Raw genomic sequence first — 24840 nt, forward strand, 5'->3', positions numbered from 1 at the left:
AAAAGTAAGTTTGCTTTTTTAAACGTGCTTGTTTACTTACTGCAAAAAAACCCCATCAAGAAACATTGCTTTGGAGCAGTAAACCAAACTATAGGCTCTTGTGCAAAAGTCTGCAATAAATGGATCTACACTTCTTAAATGGATGAGTAGATGTCAGTAAATTGTGTTCCTGTGTAAAGAAAGAAAAATGCAGAATGAGCCATAGGCAACCCAGCATGAAAATTCAAAAAGGACAAAATGTTCAGTGTATACAAACCGTGTGTGTGTGCATGCGTGTATGTGTGTTCACGTGCGTGTGGTGTATGCACGTGGTTATTAGTGTTCATGATGGTACATGGCAGGATATGTGTGTGTGTGTGTGTGTCTGTGTGTATATGTATTGTATCCATTCAGTGTGTGACCTGACAACATTGGCAGGTAATAAATGTGGGATTAAGTTAGGGCTGTAGATTTCCTGGGCACTTTGCGTCTTCAGATGGCTCATTGTTATCCTGTTTCCTGCTAAATTGGGCACTGCTGATGGTTTAGCCATCTGATTCACATCTGCTTCCTGTTGCACAATCTGTCCATTCTTCTAGTCTCCTCTCCTCCTTTCTGAGACTCTAGAATCTATCCATTCTTCTACTCTCCTCTCATTTTTCTGGATCCTCGAAATCTCTTAGGCTCCTTTCCTCTTTCTTAGTTGTCTTGCACACAAAAAAGGTGCAAGTGTTTAAAAAAAGTCACATTACATCACAATTTATGGTGTCTTCTGAGTAGCATCTCTTGTTACTTCACTGGGATAGCCCAATATAATACGATTTCTTCCCTACCAGTGCAGTCAAGGATATCACGACTGAATTGTCGCAGGTAAAAATTGATTTGAGGGCCCTGATAGTCTCAATATTTCTCCATTCTGAAGACATATCTCCAGTTTTTTCAGGTTTACAGATCTCTCTTCCCTCTAGTTCCCTCTCCTCTTTCTGTGACCGAAGTCTTTCCATCCTTCTGCAATCTGTTTCTCACTTTCAGAAACTCATCTCAACCTGAATGCTCCAATATCAATCCACATTCTGGTTTCAGAAAAAAGGTACATTGCCTGGATTGCTGCCATAAAATCCCAGCTGTTAGAAGTGTATGTACCAGAAATATCTCTGGATAAAAATGCCATCTTGGTACAGAGGAAAAGCTCACAGGCTCTGTTCTGCAAAAGTGAAAAAAATCAGAACATCTGGAGATGCTTCTCCACAACAGGATCCAACCAAGAGCAGTAGCTTTTATGAGACAAAGTTGACGGACAGCCAAAAAAAAAAAAAAAAAACATCTGATATGTTATTTTAATTGAAATGAACACTTTGAGAAAATAAGTTAGTGTATAATAAGTAAAAAAAGAAACAGTTTGTTTCTAAGAACAACACATGGGAATGTCATGTACATCCATCTCGTTAAATAAGTGGTTTGAGAAATAAAAGCTAATGAGAGCCACAGGTTATCACAATAACAACATAGAACTCTTGGTGTGGTGTTTTCTCTTAATGCATTGATTTGTAGGTTTTGTCCCACCATAGTTTGATTGTCCCCTGATAGGGCAGTAGAAAGCTGAACACCGTGATGCCAGAGTAACTTAATCACAAGGGAAGAAAGAGCATCCCTCTGAATGCCTCTTTCTAGATTTCCTACAGGACCAATCAGTATTTGGGTATTTCTGCCACATAATGGAGCACAGGCATGTCCCTGTTTTTCATTCTTCTGTACAGAAGTGGTAGGTATATCTGTTCATTTTGGCAAATTAAAGGTTTAGGTTTAACTTTAACTTTAACAATTGGAAAGCAAATCTTTTACCCTTTTTATCTGGTAGATATCATTTCAGTTCTTCAAAACTAACAGGGACTAAAACCAAGGTTAGTCTTAGGGACACAGCATGTATCAAGGCCTTCCAGTAAGGTGGCCATGCTGTTTGGTAGACACTGTTGGACTTTTTGTTTTTGCTACTATTTGAAAGTTGTAATATAAAAGCAGTGAGACACCGGTGTTAGCCTGTTTGTGTAACCGAGGGCTTGTATGTTCCTCTTGGCTTGACTCTTTGCATCAGTATGCAATGAGGGCAGCCTGACCTATTAAAGTCATTTGTCAAATTGCAGGCAACCGCAGCTCTGCAATCAGGCTCAATTTAAATTAATTTGGCATCTGTTTTCCTGATTCCAAACAAGCGCTAAGGGCTTGTGACAGTGCATAGCACCTCAGAATACTAATATTCTCTCCACTAACCTTTCACGAAACAGAGTGACAAAGTAAGGCAATCTTTATCTTCACATGATAGAGTACCTTGCAGTCATGCAAATTGACACTGCACCCTCCCCCACGCCACCAGCGATGTGGTGTGTGACACGCAGTCATGTGATCCCATCTCCTTCTGGAATCTTGACTCCCCAGCTACATAGCACGCAAATGGGTGGAGCCAGGAAGAAATGCATGACTGACATTTCTGAAGAATAGAGGGTGTTTCATTGAACAACAGAAGTGTCTGTATTATGCAAGAGCCGTACTCTCCAGTGGCAGATGTGCATAAGGAAACAGCCTTTTATTGAATTGTTTTTTTAGTGGTTTGCATTGAATCTATGATGCCTTTCAAATAAATAATCTGAAAGGTCATTTCAGAATGATGAATTGTGACAATGCTGTCTACTTACATTCCATTGTCTACCAAATGTTTTTTTTTATAACGTACCTCTCCTCTGTGTGCCTGGGCACTGTAAGAGGAAGAATTTTTAACTGCATTTATGAATTTGATGTAAAGTCCCATACACACTGACTTCTCAGTCATGACAAAGCTATACTTATTTTTTGTAATTTAAGCCTCTTTGAGCTGGGCGTACCTTGGAAGATTGTGGGGTTAATATTCAGCCAAGTCACATCGATCACAAGTGGTATCCACTGTCTGATTGCTTGGTACTCTGTAGAGCTTAGTCATATACAGGTGATGGCCCTGTGATGGAATACTGTTTGTTTCATGGGAGCACTTGTTTGCCACACTACTCCACAGATGTGATCTCTGACGTTGTTCGTCATCCAGCTTCAGACAGGATTTCCATACCATGTCATACCTACTTTTTTATCAAGACTCAACTGCAGTTTATGAAAGCTATATTGCACACTATACTGCATATTTTCTGCTGTAATTCAGCAGCCTTATGTTATGGTGCTTTTTTGCGGTAGTCTGTGCTTGTTTTGGATAGTTCAATTTCTCATTTACGTTCAGTGTATTTTGCTTTGACTCATGGTATTAGATCCTTTTGTGACATCTGTTTGAACAGTTCTCGTGTGTGTGGGTTAGTAAAGGGAAATTGTAAACAATTATAACTTAGATGATCTGAGACCTATATCTAGTTCTGTATTGGTTTTTATAGCCATGGTAGCCTAAGTCATGAAACATACCGGTGTAATGGATTCAAAGAGAGGTTACGGAGTTGAAAACGAGTTTGTCTTGCATTATACGGTATTTTTTTCAGTAATAGAATAAGCATTGAAGGTATGTGCTTTTTACTCGAGCTGGCAGGGAGGGATCTCCATGTGCACAGCAGATTTGGAGTTTGCACTTTGCCCTCTGTGAATATTAATATTGCAATACTGCCTGGGGGGAAGCAGCTCTCTGCATGAGTCTCTGACTAGGATGGCAAAGGCCATGCTGTCTTGCTTTCTCTCTCTCTCTCTCTGTCTACAGAGCAGTACCTCTGCTTCCTCTTGCTGCACAAATCATATCTAGATCACTGGTAAGAGCCGCTCATCATGTTCTAGTAAGATCAGTCATTTCCACAAAGGAGCATTCCAGTCCTCTTGGCTTTGCCGTAAGCTTTACATGCAGAGAAAATGGGTTATTAACATAAATCTGACCATTACAAACTTCATGGAGGTTTGTCTCTGCCAGCAGTGTTGTTTAAATCTGTAAATCAATTCTGGCCCATGTAAGGATTCCTAGAAACCACGAGGACCTAGAAATCTTGAATCTTGTATCTCTTAATATAAGACATGTGGTCATTGTAGTTGTACGTTCTCTCCAATGTTGAACACTTGCTGTTTAACAAATAGGGCTGTGAAAATCAATTTCTCAGCATATGCATCATAACAGATGCACTAATTCTGGCTGCAAGAAAAGTGTGTTTTGCGTTTCTGTCGCCCATGTACTCAGGAGGGGCTCTTGAACTATTTCACATTGAGTTCTGTAAAAAAAAAAATAAACATAAGCTTTATGACTTGAGGAAGTTGTCCCTGTAGAGAAGTTATATTACTTGGTTTGTACCTGTAATATCATATAATTGAAAACCAAAAGGCTAATGCTTCAATATTCAGAACGATTCAAGAAAGCCTTTCTTGTTTGCAGGGCACAGGAAATGTCTTCCTGAGGGAAAAAAAGAATATTCCAGAATGAGTTCCAATCCTTTGCCAGGTGATGTGGGAATGAATTTGGGAGAAACCATTAGTCAGAGGGAATGGTTGGGGGGGGGCTGGAGAAGGGGGTCTGCAGCGGTGACCTGCTGTGACCTTTGTGTGGACGAGAAGAAAAGAGTCCTTCTCTGCGGTGGATGACAGGCGTCCTCTGAGGTTTCAGCTTGTCAGCTCAGCGTACAGCAGCGACATCGATTTCCTCTCCCTGTCGCTTCCTGTCTGAGCTGATAGCACGTTTCCAGTGGCAGGTGTCCGTCACGTTGCTCCCCTTCCCCGGGCCTGAACCACAGGCTCCTCATGTATTAATCATCCGTCCCGAGTGGCCCCGGCTGCTGCAGTCACAAGCCTAGCCGGACGTGCGCCTTTATTTTGGATCTAGAGCTTGCACCGAAAAGATCTTGTGCCTTTTTCAGCCCTGTCGAAAATCATTCCAGTCAACAATCGATAAACGTATGGCGCTCCAGTGAAAAAACCCACATAAATGGTGTTGGAAAATTTCATTGGGCCTAATCCAGAATACAACAGAAAATGCAGTGGCCTAATGGCAGAAAAATCCAAACACATTAGCTGTCCCTTGAGCAGAATATAGCAGTAAGAATATTAAGTTTAATGATGAGAACAGATCATTCAACCCATCAAGGCTTATATTGTATCTATAGTGTAGAGTCCATCACACTATCCATCTGTTTGTGTGTGTCTCTGTCTATCTATCTGTCTGTCTGGTGTTATTGATATCTACAAGTACTGAAAGAACTCCCTGTCAAAAAAACATTTTTCATTTAATGTAAATAATATCATGTTTTTTTTTGCTTTCAGATTCCATTCTCCCTGGTTCAGTTTCCTTTATGGGAGTATTTGAAGGTACGTATTTTTCCATGTCCTCCTGTAACTTGCTCTTTTAATGATCCTGTAATAAAAACGACCGCCTGTGTATGAATTAACACATTTACAGCTCAGCCATGTCTCTTTAGCGGTATCTCTTTAGAAATAGAGCTCTGAAATTATACTCCTGTTAATGGTTGCCGTAGTAAAGATTAAATGGAGTTGCAATTTGTCATGTGGCCCACTGTATCCAGCCATTCTCCTCTCCTTCCATTGTCTGCTCTCACTACATAAAAGTGATTTTTAATGCAGCATTTGTGAGAATGACATCATGTTTCTCCAGTGAGGGCAGAAAATTCCATTAGCCTAACGGCTGGGCCCTGTGGAACGTGAAAAGGACAATGCGGCACGCAGCTGTGGGAGAGACTCAGTTCACTTTCTCACTGAAATAAGAAGTGTCATTCATGGAACCTTTTTTTTCAGACTTTCAAAGGCATTCTCTCGGCCATCTGCAGGCTGTTCTCTCAAAAACAGTTCTATTGGTCGATCTCTGGAATTTCCCACTTTAGATACAATCATGGCACAATATTACAGGGCCTCCAAATGGAGACACTTGACCTTAAAATCGTCAAAAAAAATTGTATAGAAATGAACGCATAATTGTGTTTTTTGAAGTGTGCAAATGGCCACTAGTCGCGCCTCTAGATCGTTCTTGAAAAACCAGCTTCACGTTCTCAAGTGAAAAGTTTTCTGTGAGTTTTCTCATGAAAATCTATTGTCCTGCTCAGACGATAGACTTATAACCTCTAATTGGAACCAGTCACTGGGCTCAGAGAAGCTGTCCCTGCCTAGCCCTCCTTTCTCTTCATCAATAACCATATGTGTCTTTCATTTTCTCACTCAAACAGAGCATGTGCTATCCTGACTCACTGAATAGGGACACAGAAAGAAGAAAAACATCAGGACCTATGGTGTGAACAAATGTACCTAGTGGGTTTGCTCTAAATAACATGCTCTGTGAGTTTGATTGCGCACTTCAGTACTTCAGACAGATGTGCGCATAGCGAGTTTTATTTTACTTGACTCATGCACACAGTGCATATTCACGCAGCTGAGCTAGGAAATAGCAATAGCATTGCTGTAACTTTCTGGTCCACTCATGAGATGGAATTAGGAGGCAGAGTCTTCCTGGTATGCCCCACATGGGACCAGGATTCGGACAGGGTTGAGCGAGGTAAGCCAAGCAACTTCATGGTACCAGAGACCCTGAATAACAGTTTATTCATTAAAGCCCTTAGTGTGTGGCATTTTAATTTGGAGAATCAACATCTGTTCAGGGAAAAAATGTGCAGCATCTCTGATTTTTTTTTTTTAATGCACAGCCAGGAGAACAGCCGTCGCATGGCAGCTGCAGGCTTAGTGGAGGCAATCAGTGCACGTCACCATCTTTCCATTGAAACCAACAGAACAACCCTCCACCAGACCCACTCACTGTCAGAGATAACCTGCTCTTCCAGGATGGCACTGTGTGTGTGTACAGGCAAACACTGAATATAAGTTTTACCAACATTATAATCAGTAAATGCTAATGTAATGCTGTCTTGTCTTTAATCTAATGTTGCGCTTGTCAGGTAGCATCCCCAGTTTGTGCTACGTTCATGGATTGTGATTGGCGGGTGGTGCGCAGAAATGGTCACCAGTGCAAAGTGTCCAGTAAAAGGAGCATTGCAGAAATCAATCATGAATGGAATGCATAGACAGCAGTGTGGTATAGTGGTTAGGAGCAGGACTTGTAACCAAAAGGTTGTGGATTTGATTCCCCACTAGAGCACTGCTGTTGTACCCTTAGGCAAGGTACAACAGACAATAATGTAATCTAATGTAAAGCACGGCAGTATATCACTGGTAAAATGAACGGTCCTCTTTTCGAGAGGGTAGTTTCCGAGCTACCTCCGGTTATGGACATACCCTTTTATGAGGAAGCCCCCGTCAGCCCACAGGGTGGGGTTGGACAGGTGCAGAGGACTTAACGGGGGGCCCTGCCCGGGTCTCCATGCTCTGTGGCTAGGCGGATTTACTTCCAATTTGTTCTTCATAAGGGAGGAGTGAGAGAGCAGGATGGCTCTCCACCGCCCCGGCCTTTGATGGGGAAAACAAAGTCTCCCATTCAATCTGCAACCTAATGGATTACACATGAGGAATCCTGGCCCCTGTCTCCTGCACTCTGCTGTGTCTGCAGGAGAGATAGAGAGGGAGTGTGTGTGTGTGTGTGTGTGTGTGTGTGTGTGTGTGAGAGAGAGAGTGCATGCATGTGAGAAAGATGGAGAGAGAAAGTAGTCAAGCACAGTTTTTGTGTTTACGATGAAAGAGTGTGCGTGTGTATGTGCATGTTTGATTTATGTGTATGAGTGTGTTTTGTTATGTTTATTTGAGAGGGCAAGAGAGAGCAGTCAAGTACATTGTTTGTGTGTATGATGGAGAGTGCGTGTATGTGTATTTAGTCATGTATGTTTGCATTTAGTTTGTATGTTTAAGTGTTTTTTGTTTATTTTTTGTGGGAACGTGAGTAATTGTCTGTGTTTGAGAGACAGGGAGTTTGGTTGGGGCCATGGTGCTCTTTAAGAAAATATATATAATTATTTCATGCTGTTCTACAAATGGCTTACCTTAAAGCAATCAGCCATTCATTATTCAGGGCAGCTGAACAATTGTAATGCTTTAAAAGAGGATTGCTAATTATCTACACTTTCGGCTTCTCTGGGGAACTTGTAGCACCGGCAGACAGAGAAATTTCAGCTTGGATCCACACTCCATTTCCTTCCAAAGTTGTTTTTGTGTTTGAATCTTGCATTTTTAATCATTTTAGAGTGTTTTTGTGATTTCCTCATTCAAACATTTTACAGTTTGGCACTTTGTTTAGTTTGTTTTTAGTTTATTACTTGGAATTATTACTTAAGTTTGTTTTTGTTTTAGAAAGGTTACATAATCCTGTACCAGGTGTAGCTGAACCTGTCAAACCTGAGGCAAGACCTTCGCCCCGAGCTGTATGCCGAGGAACGATGAAATGTGGCCTGTGTGTTTTCACTGCGTGGAATATGCTATTTACTCACATAAGCACCAGGATGAACATTGTGTAAAGGCATTTATTAATTTATTTTCTACTCGCAGTGTTGGGGATGCTGCTGATCTGTTTAACTCACTATCCTAGGTCACACTCCCATAAACAAAACAAAGGAAAAAAAAACTCTGCACACACAAGCACCCCCCCACCCCCAACCCCCTCAGCAAGCTGCAAGTAATGATCTTTACACATGGTAGAGTATAACTTTATCTTCAGAACTTTCTGCTGAGCCGGAGAATTTTGAACCTTTACAGCATTCCCTGTGCAGTCCCTGTTCACCCCCCAACCCCTGTATCTCTCTGTTCTTTCAGCATGTCCTGTGAAGTTTCTTGGGAAAATAAGCGAATGACATCACATTGAAAAGAGAACTCAAAAATAGCTGTGTCGCTTGGTTCCCATCCTCTGAGTGCACCCAGTGGGGTTTGAGATGTGTTTAAAATGTCTCTAATAACTTCATTCCCCCCTCTCTTTCTCTCTATTTTTCCCTTTTTCTCCCTCTCCCTCTCTCTCTCTCTTTCCCTCTCTCCCTCTCTCTCTCTCTCTCTCTCTCTCTCTCTACAGAGTCTTTGGTCATGGAGGCAAGGTCACGCGCTGTATTCTTGGCAGTCGGCTGTGTGCGGAGCTTTTGCAGGTGCAAGGGATTATATGTTGCGCTGGGAAAGGCACAGGGAGGGGAGGAAAGCCAGGAATACATAGAGTTTACTAAAGCTGCATTCCTGAAAAATTCCATACAGGTTGTCTCAGTTGCAACAGGTTTCTCAGTTTGTGTAACGGCAGGCCTTGCCTGGAGAGATGCAGGAGGGTCCCATGCACTGAAGAAGAGGGTTTGCCGGTGTATCTGGGGCAGGGTTTCGGGTGTCCTACCCCGAGATGGCCGTCAGGGGAAGAGGGGCCTGCCCTGGGTGCCGGCCCTCACAGATGTCTGACCCACAATGCTCTGGGGCTTGAAGCCATTTCAACAAGAGCCCATAATTCACGGCTCATGTGACAGGCCAGACAGACAGAACAGATTCATGAGGATGGGGTGGGATGGGATGTGAACACAGCACCCAGAGGACCCCAGAGCATGGCTGCAGGCCATCCCACCTGGAATCTTTTCTCACTGCAACACTTTTGTTTAGTTCATTAAAAATGGAGCAATAGATGTATATTTTACATTGTTTTGACATTATTTATTTGCTTGGGGGGACTTGCGCATCTTACAAGTGACAGATTTATTGCGCAGTGTTTAATTGCCGTACATAGATGATTACCATGATTCATGGTAATGAAATGGATAACTTACGAGGTTTGAAATTTTTTCTGTTGATTCCTGAAATGTCACACAAATTTAAAAACACACTGGCATGGACTGGGTTTGGTCAAGTATTGGTAATTTGTAAATAGTAATGGATAAAAAATGGTACCGCTTATTGGAATAAGCCTCGGTTTACCATTTCATACTGGATTGGCCATGCCAGTGCCAGGCTTCTAAACCACATCAAAGTTGAAGAGCTAAACCTAAGCTACAGAAAGCAGTTGATTGTACTCAAAGGCTCAGAAAGCATGGTGAGTTGACAAACCCAGTTTTATTTTCCCTGCCCTGTTGTGTAATGGCCCCACACTATTGGCTGGCAACTAGTAACTACTGTGATGCTAGAGCTTAGCCCAAAGGAGAACTGAATTATACCACAGTTATAGGACATCCATATTGACCAAAACCATGGAGGCTATGTCCAAGGCCCTTGTGCTGTGGTAGCTATGGAGACTGTAGCTGTGGATACTGCAACCCCGGAGGCAGCCTGACACCAGCAGTAACCGTTGTGCCGTGGCATAGTTCATGGTGCGTGGGTCCCATGGCTCTTCAGTGGCCTAGGTTTACTTCACCTTCATGCCCCAAGCCTTCCCATATGGCCTGTGAACTCTGCGGTGTGTGTCTTCACACAAGACTCTGCGGTTGAGCTCAGACACGAGGGAGAGGCGAGCCACAGCAGAGCGAGGTTTACAGGGTGTGTAATGCATACAGTATATGGGTGCGCATAAGGAATGTGAAATCCATGGAAAACTGGGGAAAATAATGCAGAAAATGATCCAGAGTTGCAGCTTTCACTCCATGTCCACATCCCCTTCTTCCACCCCTTCCCCCCAAAAAATGAAACATGTTGGTAACAGCAAAATTTTTTGGCTGAAAATTTTCCAGACCTGTTCTTTTTTTTTTCTCCACTGTCCCATATGTCAGTGTTTACTGAGCGCAGTTGCTATGTAGTGTGGTGTTTAAAAAGAGGCGCAGATCGCACTCGGGTGTCGGGGAGAGGGGGGCGGAGATCGCACTGGGGGATGGGATGTTGGCCCCGCTCTCGCAGCGGGGACATCCCAGGATCCCCGCGCAGACGGAGATTCCAACTTGGACAGGCCGCGGCCCAGATCTTCCAGCACGATCGGAGCAGAGCACAGAGACACTAAAGAGTGCTCTGGCGGGCCTGTTGCGGGGCTCCGTGGCTCAGCTGCCTTGGTGCTGGCTCGAATGGGGCCGCGAGGCCTACTGAGAGGTCTCAGTGCAGGTGCGAGGGCTGCATGACAGCCAGGGCTGTGCTTCCGATCCCCTCCTTCGGCCTGATTCACGGAAATGATCACACTGAGTTTCCGCAACCTATATACAGCCCTCCTTATTTACTCATACTTTCATTCATATTCTGTTTTGACAAAGATATACTCATCAACAGTGATACAAAATTAACTCATTTTAAATTAATTTGAGGAAAAGTCATTGGTTGAATTTTTTTTTCCTGTTTAGTCATGCTTTTAGGAGTATGCAGTCACTGTATATATGCATATCAGCAAGTGACATAAGCTTCGTCTTTGACCATGGCTGTAAGTCATAATTAATTTGTTGTTTCAGATACTTTATGCACAAAATATTCCTTTTGGCACTAACTTGTTTCTGTCTGTTGGTGTGTATATGTGTGTATCGCTGCATGACTCCAGGTGGAGTAGCTGCCTTTGTCACCACCCCGCTGGATGTAGCAAAGACCAGAATAATGTTGGCGAAGGTAAGGCCCGTGAACAGCTGGGAGGTGTCAGTGGACGTGAAATGTAAGCAGACAGGGAAAACTAGGTGAAAAAAACATCCCCCGACGTAAACAGACCTGTACAGAAATGTGTGATCGGGAAACAAAGCAAGATTAGTGGCTGGTTATTCAGTACAGCCATAAAACCCCCAGTGTAAATGGAAACATATCTTTAACTCCTTTATCAACATTCTGCATATGTCAGCCTGTTGCACATGTTGATACTACTAAAGCTAAAGCCCCTGAATTAATTTTACATTGAATTTCTTTGTGTATGAGAGTAACTGAAGTGACTAGTTTGTGCTGGGTTGGTACACTGGCTTGCCTCACCTCCTCAGGTGGGAATGGAGGGTCTTGGTCAACATGGACCGATAGCCTGTTCCCCTCTGTCACATCTGTTGCCATGGTCATGGTTATCTGCACTCACATGTGGCTGCAGTTGGCAGCGATGGTCACAAATGTGGGAGGACATCTCTCCTATCCCTTTAATGTGTGCCCACATTCTGCCCCTAGTGACTCATCCTGGATCAGGATCAGAGTTATGGACTTACTGGCTGGGGAGTAGGAGTTGTGATGGGAAAGCTGATCTAAGATCTGTTGTCTGGGGCTGAAGTGTATAAGGACTTCCCTCTGAACAGCACCCGCTGGCAGGCATGGCCTAGGTTCGGAGGTGGCCGAGTGGAGAAACCCTCACATCAGTTTACCTCCTGCTCAAAAAACGTTTATTTCCATCGTTAGTGAAATGAAAGAGCCCTCTTGTACTGTGGCAGTTTGGCTAAGGGGTGTCCCGGGAACCTGTCCAAGCCTTGCCGGACGCATTTTACTGTGCAGAGTGGACTGCTGCAGTACTGAATTGTCTCAAGGTCTGCTGGACCTCTGCTGCCCAGGGCTCCTCCCAACAGCTTCCACAGCCTCAACAGAGGTGCCGTAACCAGGACTTGTCCCCCTCGGCACCTTCCTCGGCACTGTCTGTTTCCAGATTAGAGAGAATGCTGGGAGATGTTGGATAGGGAAGGTGTTGAGGAGAGCCTTGCATGTCTGTGCAGCCCCTACCAATTGCATGTGGGGCTTGTGTACTTTGGATGGCAAGACGCCTCATTCCTCAGCTCTGCGGCTGAAAGAAAATAAAATCTGTCAAAAGGGAGTGGGGCGGTTTGCTCCAGAAAACCAGGGAAACAGTTTCTGAAGGGCAGATGTATGAATCAACAGGATTTCCTTCTCATTTCATCAATTAGGGACTCGGCATAACCGATGGGCCCTCAAGGTTTCCGAAAACACGATGTGACACATGAGATCGAAAATGCCTGTCTGCTCAGAATTAAAGAACCTGATTTAAAGCGTAGACTGCAGCTATGTTAACCCCCCACCACCTCCTCCCCGCCTGCCGAATTAGCTTGTTCATGTTTAAAAATGGCTGCATGTGATCCTTAGCCGAGCTGCGTGAGCATAACCCAGACGGATGAAACGCCAGGTACTCCAAAAAACAAACAGGTGTAGCGTGGGCGAATGCGGGCGGGTAACCCGAGGAAATTCTCCTCGGTGAAGACTAAACAAGGTGTTCCACGCGTCCGAGGGGGCGCGGGTTGGAAAAAGAGGGAGCCGAGCCATCCATCATACAGCGCTCTCTCTGTTTTTTCACCAACGCAGGCAGGGACAAGGACGGCCAGCGGAAACGTCCCTGTGGTGCTGTATGAGGTCTGGAAGAGCAGGGGACTCCGAGGGTGAGTACGACCTGCTGCGGTCTGGAGCCTGCAGAGCAGTTGAAGCTTGTAGCATGTAGATGCAATTCTTTCACATTAGATACATAACCGCTAGTACAGGAAAAAAAACAGATTTAACATGAGTGAATACAGCTGATATTAAAAAAAATATATATATACAGTTAATGTTACAATGGAATAAATTGCAAACTGTTGACATTCCACATTTTCTCAGGCATTGTGCTCTCATGGCCCTTTCGTTCTGCTTGACTCTGCTTGATAGTATTGGAGTATGCAGTGCGTCATCAACGCTTCGTTCCAGTTTGCTCCTGCTTGTTTCGATTTTGTGATTCACTGGGGAGAGTCTTTCAGCTGAGTTCTCATGATAGAGCTGCCTGATAATCAAATAACAGTCGAAACAGTCGAAGTCTTTCTTCTTGCACCATCGACATGAATATGAATTTGTCGGTTTTGGTAAATGAGCCTACAGGTTTATATACTGGACCCTGTGGATTTTTTGGTTTTCATGCTGCAGGCTTTTCTTGTTTCCGTCAGTTGAAGATGTTGTTATACGATTGGATGAGAAGAGTCACATGTTCATTCAGTTTTTATTCATTTTATCTGAACTGAAATTTTGTCTGATTAAAACATTTAATTTAGCTTTTAATTTACCTCAGTAAATTGGAAGGATTATGAAATTCCCTTCCCTGATCTGTTTATGCCCTGTTATAAAGTTAAAGCTGAAGGTAACGTTTTGTGCTAAATGCCACACATCTAAGTGCAATCACAAGTTACATTACATTACATTATTGTCATTTAGCAGACGCTTTTATCGGGAGCTTCGGTAGGTTACAGTTTTATCCATTTACACAGCTGGATATTTACTGAGGCAATTGTGGGTTAAGTACCTTGCCAAAGGGTACAACAGCAGCACCCTAGTGAGGAATCGAACAAGCGTTATGAACCATGCTCCTTGCCACTACACCATGCTGCTGTGGTGGTGTTTGAAAATTAAATTAGTAGTGTTTTCTTAGGGGACATACTTATCACGAGTGACATTTTACATATCGTACATATCGTCATACAGCTGGGCATATTCTGAAGCTGTTCAGTTCAGTATCTTGCTGCAACAGCAGTGCACCCCCCGGAAGGGAAGCTGGCAACCTTTGGGTTAGAAGCACTGATCCTTGCCACTACTCCACATTGTCAATGGGCTGGTATGAGTATGTATCTGCACATTAGTGCAAGGTTAGTGGTCTCACATGGCAGTGATATTTTCATACACCTTTGAAGAGAAGATTTACAGTAGATGAACAGGGAACCTCACAATAATCTCTCCAACTTCCTTATTAACTGCAGTAATTGAAAGAACATTCGTTTGATGTTTCCTCTTTGATTTTTCCCGTCTCTTTTTTTCTTCCCCTCTAAGTGATTGTTACCTTTATCTTCATTTATTCATATCACAGCTGCATGGAATTCCTATGCAGCTGTGGAAGTAGCTAGTAAGAAGGACAATGTGGAAGAATGTAGAAAATTTCTCTTTAATGCAGCAGTACACAGCTCCTTACAAAACACATACAGTGGAAAGGGAACTATAATTCCACGGGGCAGAGCTTTGACAGTTCCGCTGGTACATGCCTCGTACAAATTGCTCTGCTTTAAAGCTGTAATTATGGTAATAGGCCCAATTGCAGTCTAGTGAAGCCATAAAGTGCTTCCATCTGTCTGCTCACCCCCAAGCCCTGTGTCGACTTCCTCGCCACACAAACCAAAACAACTTGCAATCAGAGCACCGAGTCACACCGCGTTTCACCACTAGATTTCCCAGACTTTGATCCGCTTCTCCGCAAATAAGCAAAAAAAAAAATCTGCTTGGGATCTGGCTCAGTTTTCTCTCCCCATTGTCTGAATGTCGGCAGCCAGTGTTTTACAGTTGTAGTCTGAGGGCTGCAGTGAGGCTCGGTCTGATCGTCAGTCTGGAACTTTTTTTTTTTTTTTTTGCGGTCAGAGGGTTTTCTCCTGTGCCCCATCTCCACAGGTTTACAGCTAGCTGGAGTCGGCAGTCTTGATTAATACAAGCCTGTTTAATGAGTCTGTCCCTCGTCCAAGCATCTGGGCAGGAGTCAGAGGGTATTTTTAGCCTTTTAGTCATTGATAGAGGGGCGATTGGCCGTTCTGAGGGCCGACGGGCCAGCATGATGGTCGGGACGGTGATGTCACGGTGAGTCAGGCAGCCCCAGGGGCAGGTTGGAGAAAAGCAGCCACCTCATCCCAAGCAGGTGGGGTTGCTCACAGACAGGAAATGAGAGGAGATTGAGCTGGGCCAGGACGCAGGGAGGGGAGGTTGAGGCTATGTCGCAGGGGTGAGGCAGGAATTACAATACAGTGAGTAAAGCACATATCCTGAGTGAGTATCCCTTTGGAAAACTCAGGTCGGAAGAACAAGTGATGTGAGTAAGAGGTGATTTGTGTCATTCAGTAAACTCCCTGTCTGTATTCACTTTCATGTTTTATTTGAAAAAAAAAAATCTGTACAGTGTATATATAATCTATATAGGATACACACACACACACACATACGGGGGGTCTCGGGGGTAGCACTTTCACAGCTGTAAGGCATAAGTTGCATATATATGTATATATATATATATATATATATATATATATATATATAATTTCTTCAATACCATCATGTGACATTTATATACATATATATATCTATATGTCTATCTATATATATATATATATATATATATACATGTATATATATATATATATATATAAATGTCACATGATGGTATTGAAGAAATGTGATATTTGGCATACATAACTTTTTCTATTTCAGTGCTCACGATGATAGTGATAAATGCACGCAGGCCACACGCGTGTGCTCCATGCTTTCATGACACATTTTGAGAAATATCTCCTTGCTAATTTGTTCCGTAGTTTCCTAACGTTTACACACATGCGCACGGGGTCTCTCTGAACACCCGATCCGACCCGGAGCCCTCGAAATGCTGGGTTCTGTGAATCGCTGGAATAGTCGAGAGATCTCTGACATGCTTGGCACCTTGTACTGCTTTGCAGTTGACAAAATTGATGTATTAGCGGTTAAGGCCATCGGTGACCCCGTTCTAAATGGAGAGCTGTAAAACACCCACAGGTGCTCTACCCTTCAAGGGTCTGACACAGCAAAGACAGGACAGCCATTCCACTGGCGGGTCCCTGCCAGATACTGCCTGGAAATCCCACGAAAACAGAGGCACGCGCTTGAACTTTCGGAACGTTGTCAACGTGGCACTGCTCGGTAGCTGGAAGTGAAGAGGAGTGGAGAGGAGCAGAGCGACCTTTCTGTTGCTTGGTAGTGATGTTTTGGGGTGAGGGCGGGACGGGGGTGGGGGGAGAGATGAGCCATTGGTTTGAGGAGGGCAGAGGGACGTGTGTGGGTGTCAGCTGGCTATCTGTCATGCATAGCGGCCCCCAGGCCAGGATTAATATTGAAAACAGCTGCGCGGAGAAGGCCTTGAAAGATTGCAGTGTTTTTACGGGCTGTCGTATTTAACCCCCTCCAATGTCAACAGCTTTTAAGCCCACGTTCCACCAGACTTCATCTTTAGTCTCTCGCTGAATACATTTCATCCCTACACCTATATCCTAACAGAAATACGTAAGTGTATGATAGACTTGAAGGCTTTTTCTCTAAAGTCCATTGATTCCTTTCAAATCCAGTTTTGCTTTAAATAGCTTGTTTATTAGGTTTGGGTTTGGGTTCATTAGATGTGATGCTGGTATTAGATTGCATGATCATTGTGCCAAACATGGGCAAAGGATTTAACCATTACTGGTCCAAAGTAAAAAAAAAAAAGTAATACCTTCTTGTTTTCTTTTCAGTCTTTTTGCTGGCAGTGTTCCCCGGATGACCTCCATCAGCATGGGGGGGTTCATCTTCCTGGGGGCTTACGAGAAGGTCCGCAGCTTACTGCTGTAGAAGCATGGTATCCAGAACGAGGGGCGTGGTTGGAACCCCCCCCCCCCCCCCCCCCCCCCCTTTATGAAGACCCCTCTCTGACCCAGTTTGAACTGGCCATCAGAGGAGATGATGCAGGACACCTGGTGTCGGCAGCGCACTCACTCCCCGATCACATTACCCAGGGATCTGCATTCTTGGTCAACAGTGTGCGGCATATTGAGTTTAACAGTGTAAATTCCAATTATTTAACAACACAGATCGCTTTCAGACATAGGAATTTACTACTGAACCATCTTCTCTCTATGAAATGTTATTAAAGACCGTGCTTTTTTAAGAAATAAAATTCTAAAGTCCATCAAAAGTCTGCATTTTTCTTCCGGTAGTCTGCCTGGGCCAGCACAACAGCACTAAACTTAAATGCTGAGATGAAGATTCAAGGTGGAGAGTTATCGGCTTCTCCCCAACAGTCAGCATTTACAGGAGGAGCTTAAGGGTATACAGGCACTGAAGGTCAACCTATCCAATAACTCATCCAATCAGAGCCAGGAAAACAGCGAGGCTGTTCACTCTCTCTGTTCAGACATGGGATCTACAGTACTGTGCTAGGGGGGAACTGCTCAGATGTTTGGCAGCAGTGGTTAAGCATTTGGCTGTGTAACAAGATACTGCTGGTTCTAATCCCAGGTGGGGGTACTGCCTTGCTAAGGTAGATAACGTGAATCACATCAGTAAATATGCAGCTCTTAATGGATAGTACAGCAGACAGTAGAAATGCATGCCACCCTGGATAAGGACACCTGTTAAGCCAATGTAATTTATGACACATGTGGCTCTGGACTGGGCCATCTGATGAGCACATTAATCAAATGGAGATGTTCAGAACGTAAACTCTGCAATAGCTTTGTGGGCATCTGAGGACCAGAACTGAGTGCCAAAAGCATGAGACATTGAAGGCCCAGGGAGGTGCCAATGATGTGGTGGGGTGCGACTGCAGGCCTTGTTACCCATACAGATCTACTGTGAGCGGTGCAGCACTTCACCTGTCCTCATACAGCCCTCGGACATGGCACTCCCTGCACTAAACAGCTATGCCTCTGCTGAGTGTTAGAAAGCTGGGCGAGTCCGGAGTCACGCATGGCAGAAAAGCTCACACCGGCAGCTCGGACAGGGTGACGGTCCACCTCTGAGGTGACACAGGTACCGTGACACGGCTGGAGGGGGCAAGACAAATTACTTCACAGGTGTTAATACTGCAAGTGTCAGATGTCTGCCAGAGTGCTGCCGGAGGGGGAGAATGTTCAGTATTTCAGACCTCAGCATCGCTGCAGTGGTTGTGTTCCGTCCCACCCCCCTTTCACGCACACTTGCATGAGAGCATGCATCGCAAGTTCAGGTCAGCCTTGAGCATGGCGCATTGCTGATTTCCAAGCATAAATCAAGTTTGGCATGTAGCAAAACTGAAAAAGGAATACAAGTGGGAAGGGTGATGATGGTGGACCTTACAGTATTTCCATAATTGCCTCACACTGACATTAATCATTTTAATGCATCAATGCTACTTGAAGACCCTGGAAAAACCTTGATAAGCTGTAACTCTCTGACAGTTCTCTTTGTAACTCTTAACATCTCCCCAGCTGATGCCTTTATAGTTTGTACTGCATGCTTGAAGTCTCGATCACTTCAAAGATTGTGGTGTATGAGGGAAAAGATGCTGGAGTTTACAAAAGGAGTCAATCCATCTACAGAATAATAAAGAGGACTTTAATAGTCACTTCAATGCCATGTTAGACACTTCAATATATATATACTTTTTTAACATTGTCAATGTACACCGGTTTTAGAACGTTCATTTAAATAAATACACTTTACAGATAAAGAAGCACGTTCCCTCTGTGTCCTGGCTGAGCTGGCTTGTATGCTTACTGTTAAAGGGAGTACAACAGAGTAAGCTGGACACCCTGATCTGTTTACAGGCTGCTGTTTCCAGAGTGAACTGTTTCTAGCAGTTATTACTCTGAAAAATACAAACCTACTGGCCTTTCCTTGTGTGGACATGACTTTCTGACAAAGACACTGGCATCAGTGACTTCAGTCACAATGTGACAAAGCGACACCCCATCAATGATTCCACAAAAGAGCTTATTATTTCCTCATTTCACAGCTTGCTTTATGTTTTGTTGTCATAATGCATTCATGGTGTTCATATAAACAGGATTATTCCCAAGTGGTCCATGCTTCTTATCACCACAGTTTAACAATTTAAAAACATCTGGGGGAGGGGGGGAGGGGGTCAGTTTTAGAAGAAGGTACAAATAACGATCCTGTCCACAGGTTACCAACAGCAACTAAAGCAGCTTTTTGATAGTCAGTACATTAAGATGGAAGAGCCTTGATTATGTGTTATGGTGACTAACAACAGGAAGAGTCATACACAAAATTTCTTTTTCAAAGTTTTATGCTAAAATTCACAAATTCCTATGGTAGCACATTTCACAATAACATCTTTGTGTTTTGAAGTTTATCTTTAGTACAAAAAGTGCTTAAAATGATAATTTCCCTAAAAATCCCATCTTATACTATTAAACATAAATGAATAAATTACATCAAAGCTCTTCCTTCATGAAAAACAGTATATATGAATTGATTTAAGGCCATAACTGACAACATTGCATTTTTTGTCAAAACCTCTCAAGTGCAATTGATATTACGTCTTAGGAAAACAAAGTTCTGACACCTCTTAGAAATCTCTTGTATATCCTTAACCGGAGCTGGGGTTCATGGTTTCTTTGTTCATGCAATAAGGCACCACAGTTTAGACACTGAAAAAGCTTAAAAGTTTTTTTAAAAAATCTACCATCACTCACTTTCTTTCTCATGCACTGAATAGATTTCAAATACTCTTTGTAAAAGTTACATATATGAAAACTCTTATGTACAAGTCATATCCAATAGTATTTCTCTGTCTCTGACACTGTACAATATTCCCTACATTTGCATGCTTCAAATGCAAGTCACGAGTTGAACTACGAATAACACTTCCCACGGGAAGATTTAAAAGTATGTACAGCTGTAACGCTCGGGAGGGACACGGCCCACACAAGCTCCATCCTCGAACCTCGGGCACTCCCTCCCCCCCCAGCGGGTGTAGCTCCTCCGGGGTGGGTTCGCTCCTCCGGGGCTGAGGTAGCAGTTCTCAGTGCAAAGAAGAGACGGCAGCTCCGCGCCTGCTAGTCGCTCGCGCGCCTCAGTGGGGTGCACTCCCCCGCCACAGAGTCACATGGCCTGGGAGGGTGGCCGTTGGACAGCAGGGTCTGCCTGGCGTCTAAGACGCAGTCACTGTCTCCCACGCTCGGCGCGGGGGCCGGCAGCTTGACCGGCTTGTGGTAGGACTCCTCTAAAGAGGGGACGCACACCGCCGCCAGGGGTAAGGACGTCCCCGTGTTCTTCACGGAAGAACCTGGCGAGAGGGAGGAGGAAAAGTGGCGTCAGCACAAAGATTCAGAACCCTGGAATTCCTGTTACTCATCCACACGACTCGTTTTCACAGCCATCATCACTTTATCAGCACATGTTTTGGGGGGGGGGGGGGGGGGTGGTCTAGACATCTGTCACTGTAAAACCTCACCACCCAGATGAGCACATGAATGACTTTGGAAGAACTCCAGAGAAATACCTATTTTCTCTATCGGTCTGGGGAAATACTTTTAAAACTCAAAGCAACGCTGTAAGACAATCTCCCACCTTTTCTGTCACAGTGCTTTTTCGGCGACGTCGCTCTGTCGTGGTTGCTGGGAAACACCGGCGCCTGAATGTCCCTTTTGACACCGTTCGGAGTCCCGTTGCAGTGGGGACCATTGGCAGGCCCGAGGTCGTCCCCTCGGGGTCGGCTGTACTCCATGCTGCGGTGATTCTGCTGGTAGTCTAGGTCCGTGGGCCGCAACCCCTGAGGAACGTAGTCTGGGTCTTTGGAGTAACTGTTTCCACTCTCCAAGCAGTCTGTGCAGACCACGGCTCCATCAAAACCTACGCAATCAGACAAAGGCAAAATAACACTGTAATAACGCCATTTCCTTACATGGCTAAATAGTTACATAAATAAAAGAAAAGGGTCATTCCCCACCAAGTCAATCGCTAGTTGACCTCATCCCTTTTGATTTGCATGAAAATTTCCAGATGTTTGCCTAGAGTGAGGACCATTATGAGACAAATTTGGACCAGAATCGCTGCGCTTAATACCTCACAAAAACAACAGGTGATCGGGGTTTTACTCATTAGTGACTCCACACCCCTGCTACCCTAAAGACTCAATCCCACATTGGCACAGACTGTTGATTTTGGTAGCGCTTCAGTGAAATACAAACTGAGATAAAAATGAGGATTTCTACTTTATTATCAACTGGGCTACACCACAGCAGCGTCTCCCTCCCGTCCTGTCTCCCTCCGAACCCTGCCACGCACTCCGGGATGTCACTGGCTGTTTCTCTGATGGCCTACCGTTGCTCTCGATGTGTCCGTTGGGTTGTGGCCCGCCACTGGACTCCACCCGGATGCACACGTCCTGCCGGTCTGACAGGGTCCCCTGGGATGACAGGTAGCTGGGCACGTCCGGGGGCACAATTGTCTCGTCTGTGCATTGAGGATACAAAGTTAGAGATGTGACCTACACCCTGCGCTGGGCTCAGAACTTGTCTTATGGTGACAAGCCATTAACCGGCTGGAATAAGAAAGACATTTCATCTAAATTCTGCGAAGTGTCTGTGCATCTACACACCCCTAGACAGAAATCCATGGAGACAAGGGCACTTTCGCAAGATCTGACACTGTTATAAACCAGACTCACTCACTGTACAAGTAGCAACACACAAGCTCGACCATGAGCACCGAAAATTAACCTGTTGGTTCAGTAAACTTACTCTTAACTACTATGTGAAGGACAGATGTATTCTGTTGTGTGTGTGTCATTTTCTGTATGTACCATTATTCAAATGACCTTGTCAGATGCACTTGTATACTTGGTAGTCAGTCTGGATAAGAGTGTTTGACTAAATGCCAGCTTTCTAGACGGCACTTTTTTTTGCCACGTTGTAAATGCATTTGACAGTCCTGTCAATGACAGCCGACAGTCATGGCAACTGACGGCCGCAGCAGCGCCGACTTACCCGTGTTGGTGACGCTGCACTCCTCGCTCTTCTTGCGCGTCTGGTAGATGATGCACACCCACACCAGCGAGGTGATGACGATGCTGGTGACCACGGCGATGACGATGATGCCCACGGTGATGGTGCCGTCGGGCCGGCCGGCCTGGGCGGCGCAGGCGGCCGAGCGCTGGACCGTCAGCTGGCTGTGCGCCCGCTCCGTGCCCAGCGTGTTGGACATGACGCAGGTGTAGCGGCCGGCGTCCTCCAGCGCGGCGCTGCGGATGACCAGCAGCTGGTTGCCCGGGGTGAAGTGGTGGCGCTCTGTCACCTTCAGGGGCTCCTCGCCCTTCAGCCAGGTGATGCGGGGCGGGGGGCTGCCCAGGGCCTTGCACTGCAGCGCCACCGTCTCCCCGACGACCACGCTGCGGTCCTCCAAGTCCTGGGCCAGGTGGGGCGTCTCTGTGAACGGGACAGGGACCACAGTCAGCGCGTTTCGTTACCCTTACAAAGCACCACTCCATATGGAAAAGACAGAACACGAAAAGAAACAGAAACAGAAAAATATTAAGAGATTGGGAAAGGGACTGAACGGCTAAATCAGGATTATTGACATGATTGGAGACAGCCTATCCTCAAAACCAGACTCGCTCGAAGATGAGGGATCCTTGAGCTGTATCGATGCAAAGTGGGTCAATGCAATTATGAAATGCTGCGGGCAAAGCCACTGCTCCCTTGTTGAGTTCTGCACAATGCTAATGGCTTAGCTGAAAATGAAGAATTTTCCAAGTTGGAAACAGAGATTAAGACCACTTTCTCAGCCGCCCCACTTCTAGGTCAGACCTAAAGAAACTACATGTTAAATTAGCTCGACTCACTATAGCGAAGATCAGCTTCCTGGCTCTGTGAGTTTACGGTTTTCAGGGTCGACTACGTCTCGCCAGAAACGGTTAAGAGAGCAGAAGCTGAGGAGTGAGGTTTTCTGTGTGAGCCACATGTGTCTTTCTCCCACCCAGAGACCACAGCTGAGAAGCTCCCTTATGCGAGACCCTCACCCCCCCCCACCCAGGCCCCATGTGGCCTGACCTCTGACCCCTGACCCCTGACACAGAGCAGGCCACAGCTGCTTGAACAAAAACATCCCGTGATGGAAATAACGTCGGCCAAATCCCAGCGCAGCTCTTTCCTGAGAACGGCGGGGTGGGGGGCAGGGGGGAGGACGGGGGACAGGGGGGGCTCACGCGGGCCGCGGCCTTACCCAGCACCGTCAGGGTGGCGTTGGCCGAGATGGTGCCCGCTGTGTTCTGCGCGGTGCAGCTGTACACGCCCATGTCCTCCGGCTTCACGTCCATGATGAAGAAGACGTCGTCGTCCGGCATCACGTGCATGCGGCGCTCGCGCGCGGCGGGGAAATCCGTCCCCCCGTCCTTCTGCCAGGCGATTTGGGGTCCCGGGTGCCCCTCGGCCGCGCACTCCAGGCGCGCCGTGGTACCGGTGCGGATGGTGATGTCACGCGGCGTCTTCACAAAGGAGGGCAACACTGCAGCACCGAACAAAAAAGGACATCACAATCTATTAGACCTGACAGGGTTTTCCGACACAATCAGGGGGTAAATTACACACACACACACACACACACTGCTGAAGAGTTTCACTGTTAGTTACTTAATTGACTCTGGAGATAGATTGATTTGGGAATGGCAAAAGCAAAGGTGGCTTCTGCTTATCTTAAAGTGAGCACAGCAATTCTGCATCTGTCAGAATAATTGAAAAATGCCAGAGAGTTAAAGCAATGTGGGTTAAATCAATTTGTTCCAAATTCCACCCACATAAAGATGCTGTTGAAACAGAGGAAATGTGTCAAAGTGAATCTGACCACAAGGAAGGGGAAACCCAGAGCACATCAGGCTCAGGCTAGTGGCAGACAAGAGTCTCCCTTCTGCCTTTACTCTCAACCATCTGTTTCTTAAATTTAATTACATGAAGTAGAACTGGTCCTGTCTAGTGATTTATGAAGGAATGTCACCCAAGTACCAACTTACAAAACACTCAATATAAAAACTGTAAACACTCTCTATAAAAAAAATATACAGACTCATTCTAAAGAGCGTATATTCTATGCAAAACGACTAACAGCATATAACATGAGGCACAAATTATACGTTTTGTCTCAGACTGATTTTACCCCTTTTTTGCATATTGCTTAACCACAGTTGCAGTTTCTTTCAATGGTGGAAATATGATGTCACTGGTTACCGTTGACGGTGAGGCGGGCCTTGCTGGAGTAGGAGGAGCCGAAGTGGTTGGTGATGATGCACTGGTAGCGGCCCTCGTGGGCGAAGGTGACGTGGCGCAGGTGGAGGATGGTGGTGTACTCCATGACCTCGCCGTCCCGGGCGCGCACGTGGGCGAAGTTTTCCACCTCGGCGTCGCGCAGCAGCTCCTGGTCCTTGCGCCAGGCGAAGGTCATGGGCGAGCTGCTGCTGCTGGCTGCCGTGCAGGTGAACCGCACGTCCTTCCCCAGCACCGCCACCGTCGTCTCCGGCTGCACCGTGATCTGCGGCTTCGGCAGGTCGTCTGCCGAGCGAAAAAACCAAACGCGTCAAAGCCGCGTCACCTGACA

At 45.4% G+C, this 24840-nt stretch overlaps 2 protein-coding genes across 3 annotated transcripts in view; one reads left to right on the top strand and one right to left on the bottom strand.

Annotated features, from left to right (window-relative positions):
- Positions 1-17148, top strand: part of slc25a26 (solute carrier family 25 member 26) — a 40400-nt gene extending 23252 nt beyond the window's left edge. Inside the window, exons 6-10 of the mRNA XM_036531262.1 lie at positions 5239-5283; positions 8927-8996; positions 11330-11394; positions 13060-13133; positions 17004-17148. Of these exons, the coding sequence (XP_036387155.1) occupies positions 5239-5283; positions 8927-8996; positions 11330-11394; positions 13060-13133; positions 17004-17100 (351 nt within the window). The 3' untranslated portion in view covers positions 17101-17148. The remainder of the gene's footprint in view (positions 1-5238; positions 5284-8926; positions 8997-11329; positions 11395-13059; positions 13134-17003) is intronic.
- A 2629-nt stretch (positions 17149-19777) lies between these two features.
- Positions 19778-24840, bottom strand: part of lrig1 (leucine-rich repeats and immunoglobulin-like domains 1) — a 38404-nt gene continuing 33341 nt past the window's right edge. Inside the window, exons 13-18 of one of the 2 annotated variants that reach the window (XM_036531705.1) lie at positions 24474-24794; positions 23476-23757; positions 22242-22679; positions 21577-21708; positions 20824-21105; positions 19781-20539 (exon numbers count right to left, since the gene is read on the bottom strand). In XM_036531705.1, the coding sequence (XP_036387598.1) occupies positions 20310-20539; positions 20824-21105; positions 21577-21708; positions 22242-22679; positions 23476-23757; positions 24474-24794 (1685 nt within the window). In that variant the 3' untranslated portion in view covers positions 19781-20309. Of the gene's footprint in view, positions 20540-20823; positions 21106-21576; positions 21709-22241; positions 22680-23475; positions 23758-24473; positions 24795-24840 lie in introns of both variants that reach the window. The other variant, XM_036531706.1, reaches the window with a different exon arrangement.

This window comes from Megalops cyprinoides, chromosome 6 (genome assembly GCF_013368585.1).
Source record: "Megalops cyprinoides isolate fMegCyp1 chromosome 6, fMegCyp1.pri, whole genome shotgun sequence".
NCBI classification, from domain to species: Eukaryota; Metazoa; Chordata; class Actinopteri; order Elopiformes; family Megalopidae; genus Megalops; species Megalops cyprinoides.